This window comes from Pantherophis guttatus, chromosome 2 (genome assembly GCF_059756535.1).
Source record: "Pantherophis guttatus breed Tessera chromosome 2, ASM5975653v1, whole genome shotgun sequence".
NCBI classification, from domain to species: Eukaryota; Metazoa; Chordata; class Lepidosauria; order Squamata; family Colubridae; genus Pantherophis; species Pantherophis guttatus.
The window spans coordinates 159,118,269-159,141,026 of NC_142064.1; the positions used below are offsets into that span (position 1 = coordinate 159,118,269).

Sequence of the window (22,758 nt, forward strand, 5' to 3'; positions counted from 1 at the left end):
CAAATTTTACATTTCACCCCTGCTATAAAGTATTATTGAGACTGTTGATGCAAAAGCAGAAAAAGCCTCAAACTGCTGATGGCAGACACGTTTGCTTCCTTAATTTGTTATTTTGTTCTGAGAGTTAACTTTGAGTTCTTGATTTGGACTGTGAGATTCCAAAGAGTATGATTTTGTTGATAACCCTATCCCTGAATGCTTCCATGGAGAAGAAACTTCAGATTTTTTTTACAGTTTTGGAGAATCCAAACTCCACTAGCTGGAATAAACTACAGAATTGTGAATCAATGTTAAGAGTCATAATGTTAGGATTAAAGAATAAAGGATATATTTGGGTGTATATTCATATCAGACATTCTTAGCTAAAGTCTGCAACTGGGACTACCAGAACTGCCCCTACTAAGCTATGTGGTCATGTGATATTTTGCCTAATGACTGTTTTGCTTTATCAATGGAAATTCCAGACCCAGTTAGGGTTATTAAGTAACTGCTATAAATTTGAATTTTTCAAACCAGATATTTTATACATCTTTATTCTTATCAAAATTAGTATTATTCTATTGGATTTGGTCCAGTTCATTTGTACAATATTAGCCAATCTAACATGGTACCATCTGCATGACTGAATATGCAGCAAATCATTTGTAAGTTCATATATAAACACAAAAGACAACCTATTTTATATAGAAATTATTTCATGAAAGTATTTTGTCATGTTAAATGCAATTTTAAGGAGAAATATCCAACAAATTTCTGCATTAATGGAATCAAATAGTTCGATTAAATATTTGTTTTCTCCCACAGAATAATACTGACTATAACTTTAGCTCTGTTCAATAAATAATGTTAAGTAATTCCAACCTGTTTCTCTTTTAGCAAGCGAAGTTGCTGACAAGCTTGGTCTCTTTCAAGAGTTATAGTAGACAACACTACCTCTAATCCATGCAATTTTTCTTCCTTTTCTTTTAGTGCAGCAGTAGCCTATAAAAAAGTTAAAGCAACTTAAGAAGAGTTTTTGAAAGATTCACCCTTATCTTCTTGTACATCTGACATCCCACTACAGGTCGTCCTCATTTAATGACCATTCACTTGGTGATCATTCAACAGACCTCCCCAGAGTTACTTATAAAATGGTTCTGGAATTCTGACAGCTGTGTCCCCTGATCTCATTATTGCATTTTGGGCACTTGGCGAGTGACTCACATTTACAGCCATTTGCAACATCCTATGGTCACATAATTGTGATTTTCAGCATTTTTTTTGCTGCGTTCCATCATTTACTTCCAGTTTCTGGCAAAAAAATTCCCATCATTAAAACAGGTTCACTTAAAATGCTGCATAAAAGGTCATAAAACTAAGCATGGCCAGGTGACGTCCTGCTTAATGACCGCCACAACTCATGACCATAATTCTAGGCTCATTGATGATCACAAGTGGAGGACTACCTGTACATACACAAAATTTAATCTTTGGAGTAAAATTAAATTCACTCCCAAATCCTACAGAAAGGCCTATGAAGGAAAAAAAAAACAGACTTTTCTAGATCAAAGTGCTCTGCTAACTTACCGATGGCCTTACCGTTCTCCAGTTTGACTACTGTGATGAACTACATATAGGCTGACTTGGCAGACTACATGGAAGCTGCAGTTGGTGCAGAATATAGTGGCAAAATATACGTATTAGAGTTGCCAATGCCGGCATAATCCCAGGTTTGTAGATAATACATGGTCTATCAGGAGGCTTCTAGGTACTTTTTTTAAAAAAATATTCTATGTAGGCATTTAGGTATTAGTATGGAAATGTTAACCTTTGGAGGACCAAACAGGGCTCCCACTAACTGTACCCTAGAGTAGGGGTGTGAAACTCAGGGCCCGCGGGCCGGATGCGTCATGCGCTGGCTATGCCCACATCCGGCTTAGCGAAAAAGGTCACGATACATCACATGACGATGCCGTGACGCCATGTGTTTGACACCCCGTCCTAGAATATAGTCAAAACAGCTTTTCCACAGTTTAATTTATTATGAATAATGGCAGTGCTGCTCATTCTGATACTGGATTTTGTGGTCAGTGTATGTTTTATGGATATTATGTTTAACTCGTATACAAATTTAAGATGTTGTTAATAAATTAATTGTATTTAAATTAATAAATATATTTTAATGTATTTATTCAAAGTAGGTGCCACCCAACTACAGATGATACTGGGCAGCTCACAATGTAAAAATAAACTAATAAAAATAAAGCTAGACTCTGACATCACATTATATTTTCAGACGTTCAGCACTGAATCATGGAAATGGCTCACTGTCAGCACCTATTGCTTTTCAAGTTCCAACATCTATTTCAATTTGGACCTATTTTAACAGAATATAGGTAGAGAGAAAAAGACTTGTTTCTAGCATAGAACAGGTCTTGCTACTTAAAAGCTGTAACCAACTAAGCTGCAATTTTCTATAACAAGAATCAAAATGATGCTCTACTCACATCTGTAGACAATCTTGCTGGGAAGTGTTTTCAAATCTTAAATTGAAATCTAGCAGTGTTGCCTACAACTATACATAAATTATTAAAAAATAAATCACCTGCTACAGGTCAAAGCAGACTGAACAAATTACAGTGAGAAATCACTAATCTTGTCAGTAAGATGGAACATCTTATGTATTTGTTAAAAGCATAGAAGCATTAAACCAAAAGCATCAAATATTCCATCATGAAATATGTCTCTGTTAATACCCTCTGCTTAGCTGCTAGAAATGCTGACCTGGTCCCTAGCTGTTGACAAGTTCTGTATCAGAGCCTCTGATTTGTGATATTGATTCCTTTCAGCATTCTCACATCGCCGCTGCCATTCCAGTTCTCCTTGCACTTTAGCTCTTTCCAAACTCTCTTCTTTCTCTATTGCAAGTGAGAATTGTTGTTTATATCTAATACAAGGGAAAGAAAAGACATCACTTAAATATTAATTTAGAAGGTAACATTTTCAATGCTATAAGAACAATGCATTTTAAAAATGCTTTAAAGCAGTTGTTCCCTAACACTAATTATTCCAGTCCAGTAGCAACTGAACTTGCAAAGTGAAAATTAATGACTTAAATCTTTTTGCAAGCTGACAAAAATTCTTATATCACTCATTAAGTTTATTTTTTAAAAGAACAATCTTATACTTTTATTGATAGTGAGAAACATATAGTATACCAAATAACCTAAACTTTCAAAACTGAAATTAAAAGACAAAATACAAAAATATTCATGTAGATAAAATATGGAAGAAAATTGAATGTTGCAAAAATATGGCAGTGCTGTGAAATACACACAAAAAAATTGAATCTGCATTTATGTAAAGTTAAAAGACAGTGTATACTATATAATGTGTGAAAGTTCAATAAAAGGTTTGAAGCTTTTTTTCTGAGCAAAACAGCAATTTATTTGTATGTTGCACAATCTCTCCAGGTAGTTTACATGGTTTATTCCACTCATCCATCATTATAGCATCACAGCAGTTCTGAGATATTAGTTAGGCTGAAGTGCAGCGAGTCATCCAAGGTTATCCTGCATGCTTCATGGCTCACTAGGATTAAAAACTTGTGTTTACTGAAATCTAGACTGACTTTCTATCCCATATACCAAGCTTATCACATTAGCCTTCTAGATGTCCTTATTCACCCTTGATGACATTATCATCCAAGTGATTCCCAATTTTAATATCATAGCACTTAGCTGGCCAATTCTTGATTAATTGTGTTCATGGCATATCTGAAGTTTTCTGAGGTTGACTAGCTAATGACCAGCATAACTTTCTTTGACCTTACAACTCTATTGTTTTAAGAGAGGAAAAACATCAGAATGTTGAAGCAGAGCATGACATAATGAAAGCAATCAGTCTTAGTTTTCTCATTTCATCTCTTGAGTTCTCTGGCATATAGCATTAACTAGTCCCATTGGGTCACTGTTTCAGACATATTTCCTGACCTAAATAGAGAAACAAAATGACCAAGGGTGATTAAAAAAGCAGGGGACCTCCGACTTCTTGCTGGCTTCCCCATTGAGTTTGTGGGAATCTGGCAGGGAGTATCTGAAACCTTCCTTCCTTTCCTCCCTCCCACCCCCGGGATCTCTTTTGATTTGAAAAATGACACTTGTAGGATTTTTTTGCAGAGGGCTACAGTTGGGAAGGGAATAGGAAGCCTCTGGCAAACTATTCTAATTGCCATCCTTAATTCTTAAGGAGAAAAAAAATGGTACTGCTAAAATTCATCCATTTTGTTGCCAAGATTCTGTGGATCAATTTCAAGATACTGGCTGGTAGCAAATGTGATGCGGGGGGGGGGGGGGGAGAGCATCCATGCAGGTTAAGAAAAGGTAAGGTAGTAAGCCCATCCCTTTTCAACACATATCATCACATGCACAGAAAAAAAGATTCAATTGTATTGTCGTACCTTCCATCTTGACTTTTTGACCCTGCCAGCACACATCACTCCTGGGTCTTGGGACAACATGCAGGTCAAAGACCCCCCACTAGTGGTATAACCCAACATTAACTATCAATAAACATTTTGAAAAATCAAAGGTTTAATAAGAAAAATAATTCACCTTTCAATATCTTGATTTAAGGCAACCACCTCTGCTTTCAGCTTTACTATTTCTTCTTGCTGTGCTTGAATCTGTAAATTCTTTGAAACGGTCTCCTTGGATATCCGAGCTACTTGAGAATCCCAGTTTGTTTTCAGTTCTTCTAGTTCATGTTCAAGTCTTAAAAAGCAACAGCTCAAATTTGATTTCCTTAATTGTTTTATTTTAAAGAAAACAAGTAAGCAATTGTCTAATTTATTTAAGTGGTCGGAAGAACAGTCAAAGCATCATGAAATTTATCAATCTTAAAGTAAGTTATTTATATAGTATTAAAATTATATGATGCAATATTATGCATATACAATATATTTGGATTCACTGAAATTTCAGAGACATATAATAGAACATTAGTATTATACAAATACAAAGAGAAAGAACAGTTACTATTTAGGTATGTTCCATATGCATACATTTATATTTACTCTATATTACTAACATGGATTTGTTCCTAAATTCAAAATACAATCTATTAGGAGATTGTTTTGATTGACCTGGAGACAAATGCTCCGCAGTGATTTGGATTTAATACCAAAAAAATGCACTGGAATCCACAAGAGCACAAATACAACCTTTATAGTCACTCATTAAAGCAAGTGCATCTGTTTCCAGAGTTGTGTGGCTACTGTGGAAACAGATACTGAAAAAAAGACTTTAATGAGTCACCAATGAGTATTACATTCATGCTCCTACTTACTCCCAAGCCTCATTTCAGAATAGAATAGAAACACTATGCGGCTATACTATAGAACTCATCATCTTTAAAAGGTAAGTCTTTATATTAATAAAGCTAAATAGTATAGCCATTTCAAAAGAGGAGTCCCTGCAGATTTATTCAGCTAGTCATTGCCGAATATAAGGAGCAGTGCTCATCTCTATTTCAAAGCCATTGAGCTAGCACTGTCAAAAAACATTTCCAGGGCCATTTGCTGCAAGGAGGTAAATTGCTGGGAGGCAGAGGTCAAAGGGTGGGGGGCTGGTGGGTGGGCGGGGCTTTGGCAACATTCGATCTATAAGACGCACAGACATTTCCACCCGCTTTTTGGGGGGGGGGAAGTGCGCTTAAAGTCTGAAAAATAAGGTATATAAGTTAAGGCTATCAATGACTATGTAGTACATGTATCTGATTACCAGTTCCAAGGGAAGGAAAAAAACCCAAATAGGAGGGGGCTATTCTGCTTGTGAGCTTCCAATAGATATACCTTCATGATCATTTTGAGAGAAACAAGATCCCAGATTAAATAAACATTGGTATGATCCAGCAAGATTCTTATGTTCTGTTTTGTATGTTTTAATTAAGTTACATAACAAGCTAATAATAAAAAGCTTTTAAATCATGGGTAGTGGTGAGATAGTGAATATAAATCAATTATTCCGGTTCACATGCAGGGAACCTTTTGATTTTATTGCCACAAGCTACATCATAAAAATGAAAGCATGCAGTATTTTCATCAAGCATAAAAGTGTTGATCAAACAACTCCTATTTCTAGGCAGGATACATTTCAGGCAGGATAGTGCCAAATTGTACCATGTCCAGAAAAAAGTAATAAAAATTATGAGGGGCTTGGAAGGAAAAATGTATGAATAATGATTTAACATGTTGGATATATTTCAGTTAGAGAAGAGAAGGGTATTGGAACAGACGATATCTGGAAGAGTATCCTATAGAACACAACAGACAATAGCTGTCTTCATGTATCTGGAAGAGTATCCTACAAAAATCTGTGCATAATTATTCAGAGTAGTTCTAGAAGACAGGACAAGAAACAATGGCTTCACATTTACGAGGAAAGATTACTGGATGACATCAGAAAAAATATCCTAATGGTAAAAGAAATTCAGCCACCATGGGAAGGGGTGAAAGCCTCCTGCAAGAATTTGTTTACGCTAAACTGCCACCTGTTAGAGATGCTATAATAATGAATTCCTGCAAAGGCAGGGGGTTGAACAGGATGGTCCCCAAGGTCCCTTCCAACCTTTACATTAATTGTTTTGTAATAATTATTACACCTATCAAAAGCCAGTGATTAAAATGGAAAACTATTCACATCAAGATTTAACAATCACCTTTGTATAGAATGCTTTTATGTTTCAGCATATGCTTTCTTCACATAGAAAACTGAATCTAAAATTTTAGGATGTCTTATTAGTTAATTGTTTTAGAGTAATCATTTTGAAAACCATTTTTCTTATAGATCGATAGTACTTTCTATCTGATCAACAAACTAATGCTGTTTCTCCAGGACGTTTAGAGTGTCCTGTTTTACAGAACAGGATTTGGTTTCCCTCTGAACTATAATTAGTAAAACTACTGTTTATAGACATTGGACTTTTAAAACAACCTAGTGTTGCCTACAGCAGATCTACATTCTACTACCCTATTTGCATCTTACTTAATGGGTGATCATAGAGAAATCCTTGCTTTTTGGTATTTTTTTTAATACTAATAAAAAAATAATAATCACACACCTCAAATTTGTAAGAACATTTGATCTGGCAAACTTGATCTTCTAGAACACAGTTCTGCTTTGAACAGTGATTAGGAATAACAGCTCCCTGATGGCGTATATAATTAACAAATGGTCAGCAATTTATTTTATTTAGAACTCATTTTTAATACAGTTATAATTTCCTAAGCAATTTGCATTCTTACATTTACGCTTTTATATTATAACCAAGAAACTAGTGAAATAAGGGTGTACCTAAGTCCTAATGAATCAACACTGTTCTGTGTTACTTATATCTGCACTGAAAGAACTATCTTCTACTAATAGGATGGCCAAAGTAGGGTCTGTAAACACCACTGTACTTGGGTTCCTGAGCTGCCTGTAAAGTTATAAAGAGCCGTGATGGAGCAGTGGTTAGAATGCAGTAGTACAGGTTAATTCTGCCGACTGCTGACTGCCAGCAGTTTGACAGTTCAATCCTGACCAGCTCAAGGTTGACTCAGCCTACCATCCTTCCGAGGTCGATAAAATGAGAACCCAGATTGTTGGGGGCAATATGCCTTCTCTAAACAGTAAACTGCTTAAAGAGGGTTGTAAAGCACTGTGAAGCAGTATGTAAGTCTAAGTGCTATTGCTATATTCCCCCCCAAACAAGAGCAAAGCAGGATCTTTTTTGAATTGATTTGGGACAAAATCTTTCTCCTACTAAAAATTAGTTGCAGGATATGGAAGCCCTGGCCTTACCAGACAATTTATCACTATAGTGATCCTTACAAAAGGAAATAGATTAACAGCAGACAAGGCTGTTTCTTCAATGAAGACTATATACATCTTGAGTGGATAGTGGGAATGCACCTTCCTAAATTCTCTGGCTGATTTTTGATAATGGATTTTTTCTTCTTTAATATAAATCTATAGAGTAAATCACTCTATAGTGCACTGGGTGGGGGGTTGGGGAGCCCTTCAGTACTAAAATGTGGGAAGAAAGAACTATCTGCCCATTTCCCACTGAGAATTCTGCAATAACAGAATCTATAGTGGGCATGATCTTCCATTCCCCAGTTTTTATGAGAAAAGAATTTGCTTCCAAGTAACCTAAATTATTTTTGAATCAATTGAACAGGAGAGTTGAGCCTTGTCTTCTTACTCACTTCTATATAGAAATCCTTGGTGTTCTCTGAGCTTGGCTATTTTCTTGCATACGTTTCATTATTCAACTAGTTAACATCATCAGTGCTGATGATGTTATTTAGTCTGGGTCGTGAAACATCTGCAAGAAAATAACCAAACTCAGAGAGCACCAAGGACCCTAATTTCAACTCTGAGTTACAAATATTATCCTTTACAGTACTGTTATCACTTATCTATCCCCATATATGCCTGCTTCCCTTTCTATCTTCTGCAATTCTCTCCCATCTTTATTTAATTTTTCCTGTGGTTTTTCTATCATATCTTTTAGGATATTTGTCCTATTTGTCCCATCAATGTCTGTTTTTACAGGTATGCCCTCTCATGGAGTTGATGTCTCTGTCCCTCTCATACATATTAAGAAAACATACCAGTGGTGGGATTCTGCCGGTTCTAGGGGGTTCGGCCGAACCGTTTGTTAAATTGCTGGCTCGCCCCACCCCTTGCCCCACCCCTCCGCACCACTATTTATTGCCAATAAGATTTTAAAACACAAAAGAAAAAAAGCTCTATTTAACTAGGGAATTGTAATAATTGGGATACTATTAATTGTATATTGTGTTGAAAGCAGAAATGGTTAAGTCATGGTTTGGAGGAATATATGGGGGAAATTATTTGGTTTATTATTATTGGTAAATATAATTAATTGATTTGTAAGAAATTGGATTGCATGGAAATAATTGGAATATTTATGTTCATATTGATTAATATACAAAAAAGGTAGTTATATAACTAATTGATTTATATTAAAATGTTGAATTTATATTAAACAACTGTAATATTACATAATTAACCAATGTGAGGATGGATATAAAAGTAGATGACAATGGGAAGGGGTATAATATAGAATAGAAGGGAAAAATTGAATTTGATTAAGATTAGAGATGAGGATGAAGGATAATATTGTTTTTTTAAAAAAATAGATAAGGAATAAATATGGCAAAAAGGAAATATAGAAATTGTAAATTTAATTGAAATGACTAAACACTGTTTAAATTTGTGAACTGGCCAAATACTCTGTTCAAAGAAAATAAATTGTATGTTTGTATGTGTGTTTCTAATTATTGCTATTTATTCATATTTGTTCTCTTTTATTCTTTAAAGTTTAACAATTCATTCTTTATCTTAATATCTTTATATTTGTTTGGGGTTGCCTTTCTTCCATTTCATCTTTTTTACTGTACAGCAATCTTTCTCCTCAAACCTACCACCTCTCTCTCTTCTTTCCTTCTTACTTTCTTCCCCCCCGCTTCTTCTCCTCCCTACTTCCCCTTCCTTTCTCCTTCTCCTCCTCTCTTCCTCCCTCTCTTACCCTCCCTCCTACTCTAATTTCCCTTCCCTTCCTTCCTTCCTCCCTTCTCTTCCTTCCCTCTCTCTCCTTCTTTCTTCCATCTCTCTTCTCCTTCCTTCATCCCTCTCTATTGCTGTATCCTTTTGTGTATATGGATTACTCAGAGGGCTGAAAAAGTTATTTTTGACTGGTCCTCGCACTTTTGACCACTCCTCAAACTTACGACTGTCCTCACATTTTACGTTTTTTGCCCTATCTTATGACCATGGTGAAGAGAAGCAGTTGTGAAATGACTGACACAGTTGTTAAGAATGCTACAATGGGCATAAATGATGACCAGTCATAAGGGTGAGGACCGGTCAAAAATGTGAGGACCAGTCAGAAATGACTTTTTTTCAGCCCTCTGAATAGTCCCTATGTGCATATGGACTAGTCAGAAGGCTGAAAAAGTTATTTTTGAACGGTCCTCCCACTTTTGACCAGTCCTTGAACTTACGACTGTCCTCATATTTTACATTTTACGCCCTATCTTGTCACCGTGGTGAAGAGAAGTAGTGGTAAAATGACTGACACGATTGTTAGGAATGTCGTAACGGGCATAAATGTGAGGATGGTCATAAGTGCGAGGACCAATCAGAAATGACTTTTTTCAGCCCTCTGAGTAGTCCCTATGCACATAGCCACACCCACCCGGTCACATGACCACCAAGCCACACACCCCAACTAAGCCACGCCCACAGAACCGGTTGTTAAAAAAATTGAATCCCACCACTGAAACATACATATGTCTATATATGCCTGTCCAAGAAAATGCCCAATTTTCTATAATGTCACACTCATACTACAGAAAGCTCCAACAAAATCCTTGTTTATGATGCTTTCTAAAAGTGCCAAAATGATATACAGTGGTATTTATCATTTATCTATCTATCTATCTATCTATCTATCTATCTATCTATCTATCTATCTATCTATTATATAGGAAAGTAGTATTTGAATGTGGGGCTAGATATGAAAAATGTGTTTTATGAGCATAGAGCCAACTATAGAATTTGGGATTTTATCCCAAATTAATGCAATTTTTCCTATAATGTAATAAAATTTATGTGACAAAGTATCATCTAGTACTTTATCCTAGATCTAGAGCATTGTGGGTACATACAGAAATACAAATTCATAGATTGATGATAGTGGTATGCTCCAATGAGTGATAAAGGAAGATGAGTTTGGGAAAAATTGTACAGAATTCTGATTTTTTTTTTTAAAAAAGTTGTAAATGATATGAATGGATTGGTAGGAAGAGATAGAGAATAGACAAATAATAACTGGTGATTTGGAGACCTAAAAATGAATAAAAATGGTGACCTAGTATTTCTTAGAAAAACTTCATTTTGCTTTGAATTGGTGGCTCAGATTGTTTAGTAATTCATACACATAGCTCAATAAAAGTAATGAAGGTAAAAGACTGATAAAAGATTCTCTGTGTGAGATAGGGCATTTTGGGAGGAAAGTTTCAGGAGGAGTAGATATGGAAGAAAAAGAAAAATGGAAAAAAATGAAAGATCAAGCAAGGGAGAATGTATTTATCCTTTTTAAAAAGAAAAAAAATAGAGTTATTCCTACCAAATAACTGGAAAGACGGTGTAGATACCACTTGGAACCATGTCAATAAGTTAATAGAAACATAGAGAATAGCCCTATTGGAAATATGAAAAAGGACTTGATGAAATTATTAAGTGACAGAAAATATTAATGAAAAGATTGCTACCAAAAATTAGGAGATAAATATTGCATAATGTATATGAAGAAAAAAATTACAAAGAATAGAGTTAAAAAGAGAAAGACACAATTAAAATTTTCAAAAGGCAAAGAAAGGCAGAGTGATTTTGATGGTAATAAAAATGTTTTGCAAGGAAATGACAGAGAATAAGCCCCTAATAGAAGAAAGAGTGAAGATTGTACCCATGACTGACAGCAAGAATACATTATTGTTCCTTGTACAAAATTAAAAGTAACAATAGTAAATGCAAAAACTACAGGAAAAATGGATTGCAAAAACACATAAATGGCTAAAAAAAAAATGGAGCCGGCAGATAAATTTGTGTAAATTGGAAGAATGATTACTACAGATGGGAAAACTAATAAGAGAAATTTTAACATGTTCAAATCATTGATAGAAAGTGAACAGAATATGATCTGCTACAATGTTTCATGAAAGAAGCAAAAATGGGTACTTTAAAATAAATTTCTGCCCACTATTATATGGAAGAGGGTATTAGTTATGTCAAGTGAAAACATGATCTTAATTTCATTGTGGTCGGAATGGGTTACATATTGAATGTATGTGGCAAAACAAGGAGAGATAGTCAAGAATGAATTGATATTGAATGAAAATACAAAAGCAAAAGACTGGGGTAAAATAAGTGTATTTTATTACAAGGATTTGATCACATAAAAAAATGATTGAGGATCACATTGCAGAACAATACATGAAGAAACGAGGGTGAAGACTGAGAAAGGTACAGTTCTTGAGATCCTCAAAAAAGAAAGAAAGAAAGAAACGTGAGATGTTTAAGGAAGAATAGATGATGTGTGAGGCAATCCATGGATACAGTAGAAGCAACAATAGTTTACAATATTAGAAATACTATAAAAAGAAACATACAATGGATTTGCATAAACTACATTTAGTTAGACTTCCTATTCCTTTCTCTTATCATCGGCCTCTTATTTCTTTTATTACAGAAATCCTGTTTTTTTCCGGCACTAACAGGAATAACATTGCTAACATTGCTTTACATGAGAAGGAACACAATAGTATGATCGGCATGATACATCTTCATATGTATATATTTCCGCTTTTCAAACTGTAAATCTCTGCACACTTTTCTAATAGTTCCACTAAACCCTTTCACCATCATTTGGGGGGGATGCATTTGAGTCAATCTAGATTGCATATAAGCCACTGAAGTTTTCTTGGTAAGATTTACAAAGTGGTTTGCTGCTGTTTTTTTCCTAGAGCTGAGAGAGAATGATTGACTCAAAATCACCCAGCTGGCTTCATTCCTAAGGCAGAACTAGAACTCATGATCTCCCTAGTTTCTACCCTTGTGTCTTTAACTACTATATCAAGCTGGCTCTAAAACTGATTCACACTTCTGAGTAAATTGACAAGAGATTATTTTAGTGCTTTCAATGGCTATTTGTCCTCATAATTTCTCTAAAAACAAATTATATAAATATCTCAAACAGTACACTTTTATATAAAAGTGTACTGTATTCTATATTATTAAAAGAACAGTAAGTTCATGGTTGACAAAAAATAAATGTTAGGTATACTTCTATTTTCCCCACATTTTCCTTTTTTCTTGAAAATATCCCCATATCTTAATTTTTCTGAAAGTTTTCCATTGAGGAAAATTCACACAAAATTTATCTTCATATAGAATTGTAATAATATCAGCCTCTGTCAGGGGTAAAATCTGACTGGTACAGAGCAGATCGGGTGAACCGCTAGGGACAATTGGCATCGGTTCACCAAACCGGTAGCAATCATCCCTGGTTGGCCCCGACCACGTCCGCCCAGTTGCTGCTCACCTCTTCTAGCTTACTCACCCCTTCCGGCCACTCAGTCCTTCTGGCTGCTCGCCACAAGGGAAAAGGCAGAATAGAAATTTAAAAAAATTTTCTACTGGGTTCTGTGGGCATGGCTTGGTGGGGGAGTCAATGTGACTGAGTGGGCATGGCTGTGAGTGATGCTGAGTTGGCCACACCCACTCAGTCACAGGACCCCACCAAGCCATGCCCACAGAACCAGTAGGGAAAAAAATTAATTTCACCACTGGTCTCTGTATAAGTATTGACCCAAATCAGAAATACACACAAATAGACTCTGGGAGGGTCAAACTAAGCATGACAGAATGAACTAGTTTAACAATTTCTCCCTAAATCACACTGAAATATAAGGAAATGTTATTGACAGTAAATTACTTCAGAATCTATATGGATAATCCTGTATCTCATGCAAAAATGTATTCCTAATTTAACATGATGCCCATTCAGAGGCATCAGCCAATTTACTTCTTCCCTATATAATCAAACTTTATCTCCATTTAGTTGTATTGGGAAGGGGAAAAAACATTTCTTGCTAAAATAAAATAGTTGAAGGACACTGAACTTCCATTCCGGCAAAAATCTGTGAGGCAGATTTTTATGGAGTATATCATATTTGATACAATAACTATACAATTCCTATATATTAATGGGATCTGAAAACTAGGAGTTTTCTATTATGATATCAAAATATATTCCCAGTAAATGGGAAACATATTGCATCTAAATTTATATTTGACCTTTGTTTAAAATTCATGTTAGAAAGAGACCTCCCTGCCCAGATTTGAGCTATAGTCAAATCAAACCAAGTATTTTTATTGTGGTATTTGACCAGCCTTGTTTAATTATAGTCTGATTGGAAAACTACGGTGCACAGCCAAGAAAAATATATTTATGTTTTCATAAATGATATTCTTAATCAATAAATCTGCATCTTGACACAACTTGACCTGCCACTTAGTACATGAAATATGAGCAAATACTTTTGACTGATCTGTCTTCAATAAAAGCCACATTCTCAGGCTATTCTAAGAACTTTTAAGAGCTGCTGAGTGCCTTTAAGTTGAAAGCTGAAGACATATCAAAGACACATTTACTACATATCAGTTATGCTCTATTCCTGGTGTGTGAAATTTCAGTTTTAGTTTAATATTAAGGGCCTGGTGGCTCAGCAGACTGATAGCATTGTGATTAACACCAGCTGTCTGCAATTACTGTAAGTTCGAATCTCACCAGGCTCAAGGTTGACTCAGCCTTCCATCCTTTCTAAGGTAGGTAAATTGAGGACCCAGTTTGTGGGGGCAATAAGCTGACTTATATACAAAAGTATGAAGGCTATTGCTTAATGCATTGTAAGCCGCCCTGAGTCTCCGGAGAAGGGCGGCATATAAATCAAATTTTAAAAAATATATTAATGTATAGTACGGTAGTAATTTAATATTACTACTATACAGAAAGTCCCAAGAATCCTTTCTTGACATTTTTCTCTTTTGTATATATTCTTTAAAAATATATAAATTTACACGTTAGAAAGCAGGAAAAACAACAAACCAAAGCCCTCCATGTTATTATTTTTACATATTAAAACCTAATTCCTTGAGCCCTGGGAATCTAAACCAGAACTGCAGGACTGTTTCTATTTATTCCACCAAGTATGGAGAGAGAAACTATATTCTGTTTTTCTCTCTGTCTCTTTTATTAGCTTTTTTCTAAGGACTCCCAAATAGGTATATCATGACTGGATAGGAAGTAGGCTGAAAGTAACCTAGGATCTAAGAAATTTCATATTTCAATCCTTCCACCCCTCCCAAATGAGAGGCTCCCAATCCGCTTCAGAATGCAGACAGAGGGTTGTAAACTACAGAATATTGATTTTCACCCCAATTTTTATATAATAACATTCATAATCTAGTGCACTAAACCACTTCTGTGGAGTCTTCACATTTGAGCTGTGAAGTCAATCCATTAACAAATGGAGAGATACAACATATTTCCACCCTATTTTCACCATGCTTGTTTGGAAATAGAGCATCACTCAGACTGGATTTATTCACTGTTTTTTTAAGGGAAACCATATTTATTTCATTGTGCACACAGAAATGCTCTCACAATGACTTATGCATCAATAAATACACTTTGCCCTCAAACTCCTATCTAAAAAAAGATAAGACACACACAAAAAGAAGATACATACTGACAAAGAAAGGTAGCTGTTATTTAAAAGAAAGACTTAAAATATGAGCTTTTAATGTGATACAAATTTTGTAATAATCAGCTCTAATGCAGATATAATACTGTAAAGGTCCTTAAAGAGGAAGTTGGTCTTATCATGATAACCTGAATGGAAATAGTACAAATAGATGAAGGGCTCAAAACTAATATTTTCAGCTGCATTGTGGAATAGCCTGATGAAAGTAGCTTCTTAACAAAGCAGGTTCTCAAACTGGTCTTTGACTCATGGTAGTCAAAGGTATTTCAGGTATTTAGAAATTTTATTTATTTATTTATGTATTTATTTAACAAAGTATAAAACTACCAGTATTCCTACACACAATCCACATTAACTGTTGGTAATGTATTGGAAAAGTTGAAAACAAATATGGCACAAGACCCTAATATAAAATGGATCATATCATTCTGTAATAGTACATTACAGTCATAATGTAATAGATCACATTAGACTGAATCAGACCAAGACAAATAAAGCCATACTTACTTTTCAATGATAGCCTCTTTCTCTCTCAACTGGTCTATAAACCTATACTCAGCCTGATCTAATTTCATTTCCAAAGTTTCCTTATTTGTCTGTAGTTTTTGGATTTGATTTTTCCATCTGTGTGTTTGTTCAACATGGGCTTGTTTCATTGAAACAATCACTGCCTCCTTTTCTCTGGCAAAGTGATCTATTGTAGCATGCCTTTAAAAGAACACAAAAAGATAGTTTTTACTTGGGTACTGCAATCCTTGCTACTAAGGGGAAAATTATAATACTTAACGTACATACAGTAAAACTTTTCAAGTCTATACATATGGGAGCCAGATCTGATCACCTTGCCTTTTGAGGACCTCGAATCACACTTGGGCTTTGGGATTATGATGATAATTAATAATCCACATAAAAACATAGTAATCAGGGATAAAATATGGTAGCATATTTTAATCATAGTAATATAGAACTTAGCCAGTATGGTAATGCTAGCATTGGAATTGGAAACAGGAGCTTAATGTAATATTGATCTGTTCCTCCTGAATATTGTCACAGATGAGACAAAATTGCATGTCTGTATACAAACTGCAATACAGCAGTATATAAACAATTGTTTCAACCTCTTCTGAAACACAAGGCCAACTAGTCTTTCATTGGTTGCATAGAAAAGGGAGACTGAACATCTACAACTTGTCATCTCTTTAACATATGCTCATCCAATGATGAGCATATGTTTTGTTCAACCCTATGAATGAAAGTCAAGATAATGTATTTTCTTTAGTTTTTAAATACTTAGATCCTAATTAAGCCTTGGTAAATTAGCTAAACAGGATTACAAAAGTGCTATGCATATTCTCCAGATATTGTAAAAAGATCAAAGTTAATATCTGAGAAACTAAATGTTGCACAAACAATGTTTTTGAAATAAGCATTTTTGGAAGATTGTCATGCAATCTAATTTCCTTAATAAAGTTTATTTTGTTTACCTCCTTTTTTTCTCTTGGTTTTCAAAAAATAGAACACTAAATAAGATTGATGCTAGGGAGCAATAACCAGTACAGAACTGAAGAACCTTCTTGGATGAGAAGCAAAACGTTTTCAAGGAAAAAACCCAAGAAAGTCCTGTTGCCTTTTGAAAGGCATCTTTGGGAATGCTTACTATTGTATTGTATTGTACTGAACTGATTGCAAAGCAATCTTTTAAATCAGATCAACATCAAAACGTTGGAATTAAACTTTCAAATTCCTCATAGAGTTAGGTAACTACTTGACTACAGCTAGATGAAAGAGCCTGGCTAGTATGTGAAACCAAAGATATCAAACACTCAATCCACAGAAAATTGACAACTGACTTGTACTTTTTTTTTGCTGATGTGGAAAAATTCAGTCCTAAAACTGCAACATGCACACATTTTCCAAATGCTAAAATAGTGAGTTCAGCAAGAAAAGCCTTCAGACAAACTAATATACTAATCGTTTGTTTTTAAAAGTAGAATCTCCCACTTTTAATGCAATGAATGCATTCAATGTACATAGTATATTTATAAAGTAAGGGCATATGTTCAAAGAACTTACTTTCTCTCAAATGTTTCTTTTTCTTTTTCCCAGCCAAGCTGCACTGAAGCAAGTTTACTTTCTAAATCCTGTATCCTACATAGTCAAACATTGGAGAAAAGTATACTTTATACAAAGAGGCAATGCATAAAATTATCAAGCCTTTTATGAAAAGTCTGAAGATAAGCATTTGCCAAAGCATATTTTAAGAAAATTGGGATAAAATCAGCAATTTTCCGATACAGAATAAATCACCTTCAAGATTAAAAGGTTCAAGTTGCACAATTCAAATATATACCATTTCCCCCAAAATAAGACATCCCTTGATAATAAACCCAATCGGGCTTTTGAGCGCATGGCAGTAAGGCCAAGTGCTTATTTCAGGGTTCAAAAAAATATAAGACAGGGTCTTATTTTCGGGGGAAACACAGTATTATTACACTAGGCTAGACCCTTTTTAGCTACATGGTTCCTATACAAAGATGAAATTATTCTTCCATTTTTGTATCTTACTTTCTCATCTTAATCCACCTAATGAATATCTCACTTGGCAAAAGAAATTTTGGGCTCAATTGTGGTTATAAGTTGAGGACTACCTGTAATGTTTTTTTTTTATTATATATTTATTTTATTTATTTATTTTATTTAAATTTGTATACTGCCCTTCTCCTAGTGGATTCAGGGCGGTGCACAGCCAAGTAAAAAACATTCAATACAAAATTTAAAAATTTAAAAGAATTATACCCTTTGGCCAAAAATTAAGAACCTTACGACTAAAACCCATTAAACAATTAAAAAATCTAATATCTCAAAAACGGGGGGGGGTGGGTTTCACGCCAGCCCTGCTTGATGGAAGAAAAAAGTTTTTAGGGCACGGCAAAAAGCCCAGAGATCTGATATCCTCCGTATCTCCGGGGGCAAATCGTTCCAGAGGGCAGGTGCTGCCACAGAGAAGGCCCTCCCCCTGGGGGTCGCCAGCCGACACTGCCTAGCTGACGGCACCCTGAGGAGTCCCTCTCTGTGAGAGCGTACTGGCCGATGGGAGGCTATTGGCGGCAGAAGGCGGTCCCGCAAATACCCAGATCCGATGCCATGGAGCGCTTTAAAGGTGGTAACCAGTACCTTGAAGCGCACCCAGAAGTCCACCGGGAGCCAATGCAGCTCACGCAGGAGAAGTGTCACATGGGAGGGCCCTCTCGCTCCCATAATCCCCCGCGCAGCCGCATTCTGCACCAGCTGGAGCCTCCGGGTGCACCTCAAGGGGAGCCCCATGTAGACAGCATTGCAGTAGTCCAGGCAGGAAATGACGAGTGCCTGAGTGACTGTGCGTAAGGAGTCCCGATCCAGAAAGGGACGCAACTGGCGAATCAGGCGAACCTGATGAAAAGCCCCCCTGGCCACGGCCGTCATATGCTCTTCTAAAGACAGCCATGCATCCAGGAGGACACCCAAGTTGCGAGCCCTCTCTGTGGGGGCCAATAACTCGCCCCCAATAGCCAGCGATGGCGCCAGCTGGCTATATCGGGACGCCGGAAGCCACAGCCACTTGGTCTTGGAAGGGTTGAGTCGAAGCCTGTTACTCCCCATCCAGATCCGCACGGCCTCCAAGCACCGGGACATCACTTCAAGGGCATCGTTGGGATGGCCTGGGGTGGAAATGTACAGCTGAGTATCGTCAGCGTACTGATGGAATTCCACCCCGAAGCCAGTCTATGAAGAACATTAGTTCATACACAGCAGATATGAAAATGAGTATGTCTCTTCTTTGCTGTAGTAGAAATATCTCATCTAATTGTAAGAAAAAAAAACATTCAATACTATACAAACCTATTTGAATTAGGTATTATACAAGTCAGTCTGAAATTGTCTGAGTTTATGAGCATAAAATATACAATCTAGGGTTAGTATTTTGACATGGGATTAAGGTGAACTAACTGTTTAGCTAAGTAAAAGATATGTATGGATTCTGGAGTCATGCACAAACTCAGAGACATCTGTAACTAACTGCTTTGTAATATATTTTAATAGCCTTTATTTTCTTCTTCCAGATACAAGAAAAGAAGGAAGAGGAAGAGAAAACAAGTAAAAATAGAAGGAAAGAAGGAAAATCAATGAAAATATTTTCCCCCTTTTTTATGAGTGGAATGATACAGTACTGAGCATCTTTTATGGCTGTAGTATCTTTTATTTCCCAATCTTTGCCTCTAACTTGTTTTTCAAGCTCCAAATTAGCTGCTTCTGCCACTTTCAGTGAGTCTGCTGCTTTCATTCCAGCTTCTTTCAAAGCCTCTAATTCTTTGGTCAACAATTTCACCTTTCAAAATGAAAGAACAAAACAGGCTATTAAATATTCCCCAAAAATTTAAAATAGAAAGTACTATCTGTTACATGTGTATGAACATAAACACACTTTTATTTGAAATGGATGTGAAACATAAGATAGGGTAGACAAACTGAGGGTTTTGTATATGTCTTCAATAACCATTAATTAAGGCAGCTTACTCAGTTCAGAAACAACATTAATTCCAACTGTGGCAATGTTAGACACTGTTACATCTGAATTAAGGAATAAAATAAATACTTCTTTGTCACTCATTCAAAATGGTGGACTAATAGGGAAAAATATTGTTTCAAGGAACTACTCCTTAAAATAGTTCTCTTTACATTACTTCTTAATAGCTGAAATAAGTTTGCCTGGTTATGAAAACAGCATGATTTCAGTGTATCAGAATAAAAAAGCGAGAGTAATACCACAACGTATGCATATTTACACTTGATGGCAATTACCTTAAGTTCATGGGACAGAACTAAGTTGCTCATTTCATCTGCTTTCTGTCGAAACTCATGCTCTCTTTTTTTTATTTCTGTGTCAATTTCTACAAGAAGTTCCTGAAATAAAACACATACAATTGTAATAATATTGTAATCTTATAAAATAATACAGAATAAATAACTTTCAAGGGCTTACAAATTGTTTCTTTAAGAGTGTTACAGTTTATAATACTGTATATTAAATACATGGAGATGTTTTTGTAAACTAGGACTACTAGTCTTTTCAGCTTCAGCAGGCTGAGGATTTTTTCGGGGTGTACGTGGCTGTTTGGGCTCCAGTGTACCACAGTAGAAGAAAAAGAAAGACACCGTATGTCATATTGCTAAACAACAGAGGATATTTTACAGTTATTTTATTTATGCTGCTCTATTACAATTCTATCAATTAGTTGTATATTTCAAAAATATTACTATTTCTATGTATGTGGCTATATCCCTGTTCTCTGGGTTTTATTATTCATCCATGTGTTTGCTAGGTTTATAGTTGTTTATATTTTTTTATTATTGGAAAAACCTATAAGTAATTCTTTGAGATATTTTTTTTTCTTTTCAAAATATTTATACATCTTTAGATACTATAACAAGGATGAAATCAATTGCAGAAAGTAGTATACAGTAAAGAAACATGTCAGTTAATACTTAAAACATCTTAAGTTAGCCAGCAGATCTTTTTAATGTTACAAAGCTGAAATCCTGAAATCAGAGAAGCACTGAGTGCTGGCACAGGCCAGAGTGTTTATTTAGCCCTGGCAAACTGTTTTTGATTTATAGTAATGACCTTCCTGAAATTCAAGGTTGGCAAATTTAGCACAGTGTTTTGACTGTACCCCTCTGTAAAGTATTTTACACCATCTTATTTTACTAGAAACAATTCTACCAATTTTTTTCAAGAGAATGATGCCATGTTAGGAAGTAAAGCACATATTCCCTAATATATAAAATGATAAAGTTAATTCTAGTTATTCCCACCTCTATGTATATCTTTATTTGATGTAAGATGTTAAATAAAATCACATAAATTGAACTGCATGGTGATAGAGGGAGGGAAATACTGAGAACAATGAATGCATTCTTTTTGTTTACTGGAAGGAAAATATAAATGTTTCCCTATTCAAATAGATTGTTATGCCTTCTGTACCTGTCTTTGCAAAGCAAGTTCACCTTCAACTTCCTGGAGCTTTCTCTCCAATTGTTCTTTCATATTTTCATATTCCTGATGATAATGGCTGATGTCAGAATCTTTGGAACTATGAAATCAAGGAATTAATAATATAAAGAGCAAATACTGATCTGTCAGAAATATATTTCTCTTTCCATTCCAGTGTAATGTCTACATGAAACTATTGGGTGAGGCCATCTTGTCAGTACAGGGTTTAAGTATTATCAATATGCTGATGATATACAACTATATATTTGTGCCCTAAGTGATGCTGTCAAGTTTTTTTCCCCAATGCCTAAAGGCTGTCAGGATCTTAGTGGGAAGGAACAGTCTTTGACCAAGTGGCTGTGACTTTCCATTGGAACTGGAGACCTCCTATCCTTATCTCTGGATGAAATGCCACTCCCTAAGACAAACAAATGGGTGTGCAATCTGTGAGTTCTTGTTGATTATTGCTGGCAGCTGTGACCAGTTGGTATTTGCAAATCTATTTTGTATCCAGTTTTATCTTTTTTCTGAATCAGGAGGTGTGTTTGTAGTCACTTATGCCTTATTCACTTCCCAGTTGGACTACAGCATGTGTATAAGGGTCCCCTTGAAGATCATTTGGAAGATGCAGCTAGTCTAGAGCATATTATGGGCAGTTTTGGGTGCACCAGTGGTGGGTTCCTCCCGGTTCGGTCCGGTTTGGCCGAGCCGGTAGCGGTGACGATATGACGTCACTGAACCGGTTCTCCCCCCCGCCCTCCCACCCCCCCACCCACGTTATTCTTACCTTTTATTTGGCCCCACCCCCAATCTATTGCTGCCTCCTGAGTCCCAGTTGATGACTAGAGGGAAAAAAACTGTTTAAACTCTTGCCGCGGGGCTTCAAAGGCCATCCTACAGCTGATCAGTGTTAAAAGAAAACAAATGAGTCAGGTCGTAAGTGCGAGGACTTGGTCGTAAATGCGAGGACCTTCCAGAAATGACTCTGACCAGCTAGCCACTCCCACCTAGTCACATGACCTCCAAGCCACACCCACAAAATAAGCCACGCCCACAGAACCGGTAGTAAAAAAATTTAGAACCCACCCCTGGGGTGCACCATAATAAACCTACGGAACATCACTGCTACATGAATGCACTAAAATCTAGATCCTAGCAGTTTTGCAGATACAATTCATAGTGCTGGGTATCACTTATATAGCTCTATATGATGTAGTCCAGGATATCTGAACCATCACCTGTTTCTAATTGTTTCTGTCTGTCCCACCAAATCTCATGGGGTGGACATGCTTCATTCTGTGAAATAATGTCATCTTATGTGACATAGGATGCATGCCTTCTCTGTTGCAGA

The 22,758-nt window shown here is 35.9% G+C and overlaps 1 protein-coding gene across 13 annotated transcripts in view; it reads right to left on the reverse strand.

The window, feature by feature from the left end:
* Positions 1-22,758, reverse strand: part of CCDC57 (coiled-coil domain containing 57) — a 61,980-nt gene that overhangs the window by 30,415 nt on the left and 8,807 nt on the right. For 7 of the 13 annotated variants that reach the window (XM_087887121.1, XM_034412930.2, XM_034412938.2 and 4 more), the window contains 8 exons: positions 21,399-21,507; positions 20,216-20,317; positions 19,585-19,742; positions 17,450-17,524; positions 15,884-16,084; positions 4,593-4,781; positions 2,764-2,926; positions 862-981 (listed from right to left, as the gene is read on the reverse strand). In XM_087887121.1, the coding sequence (XP_087743247.1) occupies positions 862-981; positions 2,764-2,926; positions 4,593-4,781; positions 15,884-16,084; positions 17,450-17,524; positions 19,585-19,742; positions 20,216-20,317; positions 21,399-21,507 (1,117 nt within the window). The remainder of the gene's footprint in view (positions 1-861; positions 982-2,763; positions 2,927-4,592; positions 4,782-15,883; positions 16,085-17,449; positions 17,525-19,584; positions 19,743-20,215; positions 20,318-21,398; positions 21,508-22,758) is intronic. The other 6 variants (XM_087887127.1, XM_034412931.2, XM_087887125.1 and 3 more) reach the window with 1 other exon arrangement.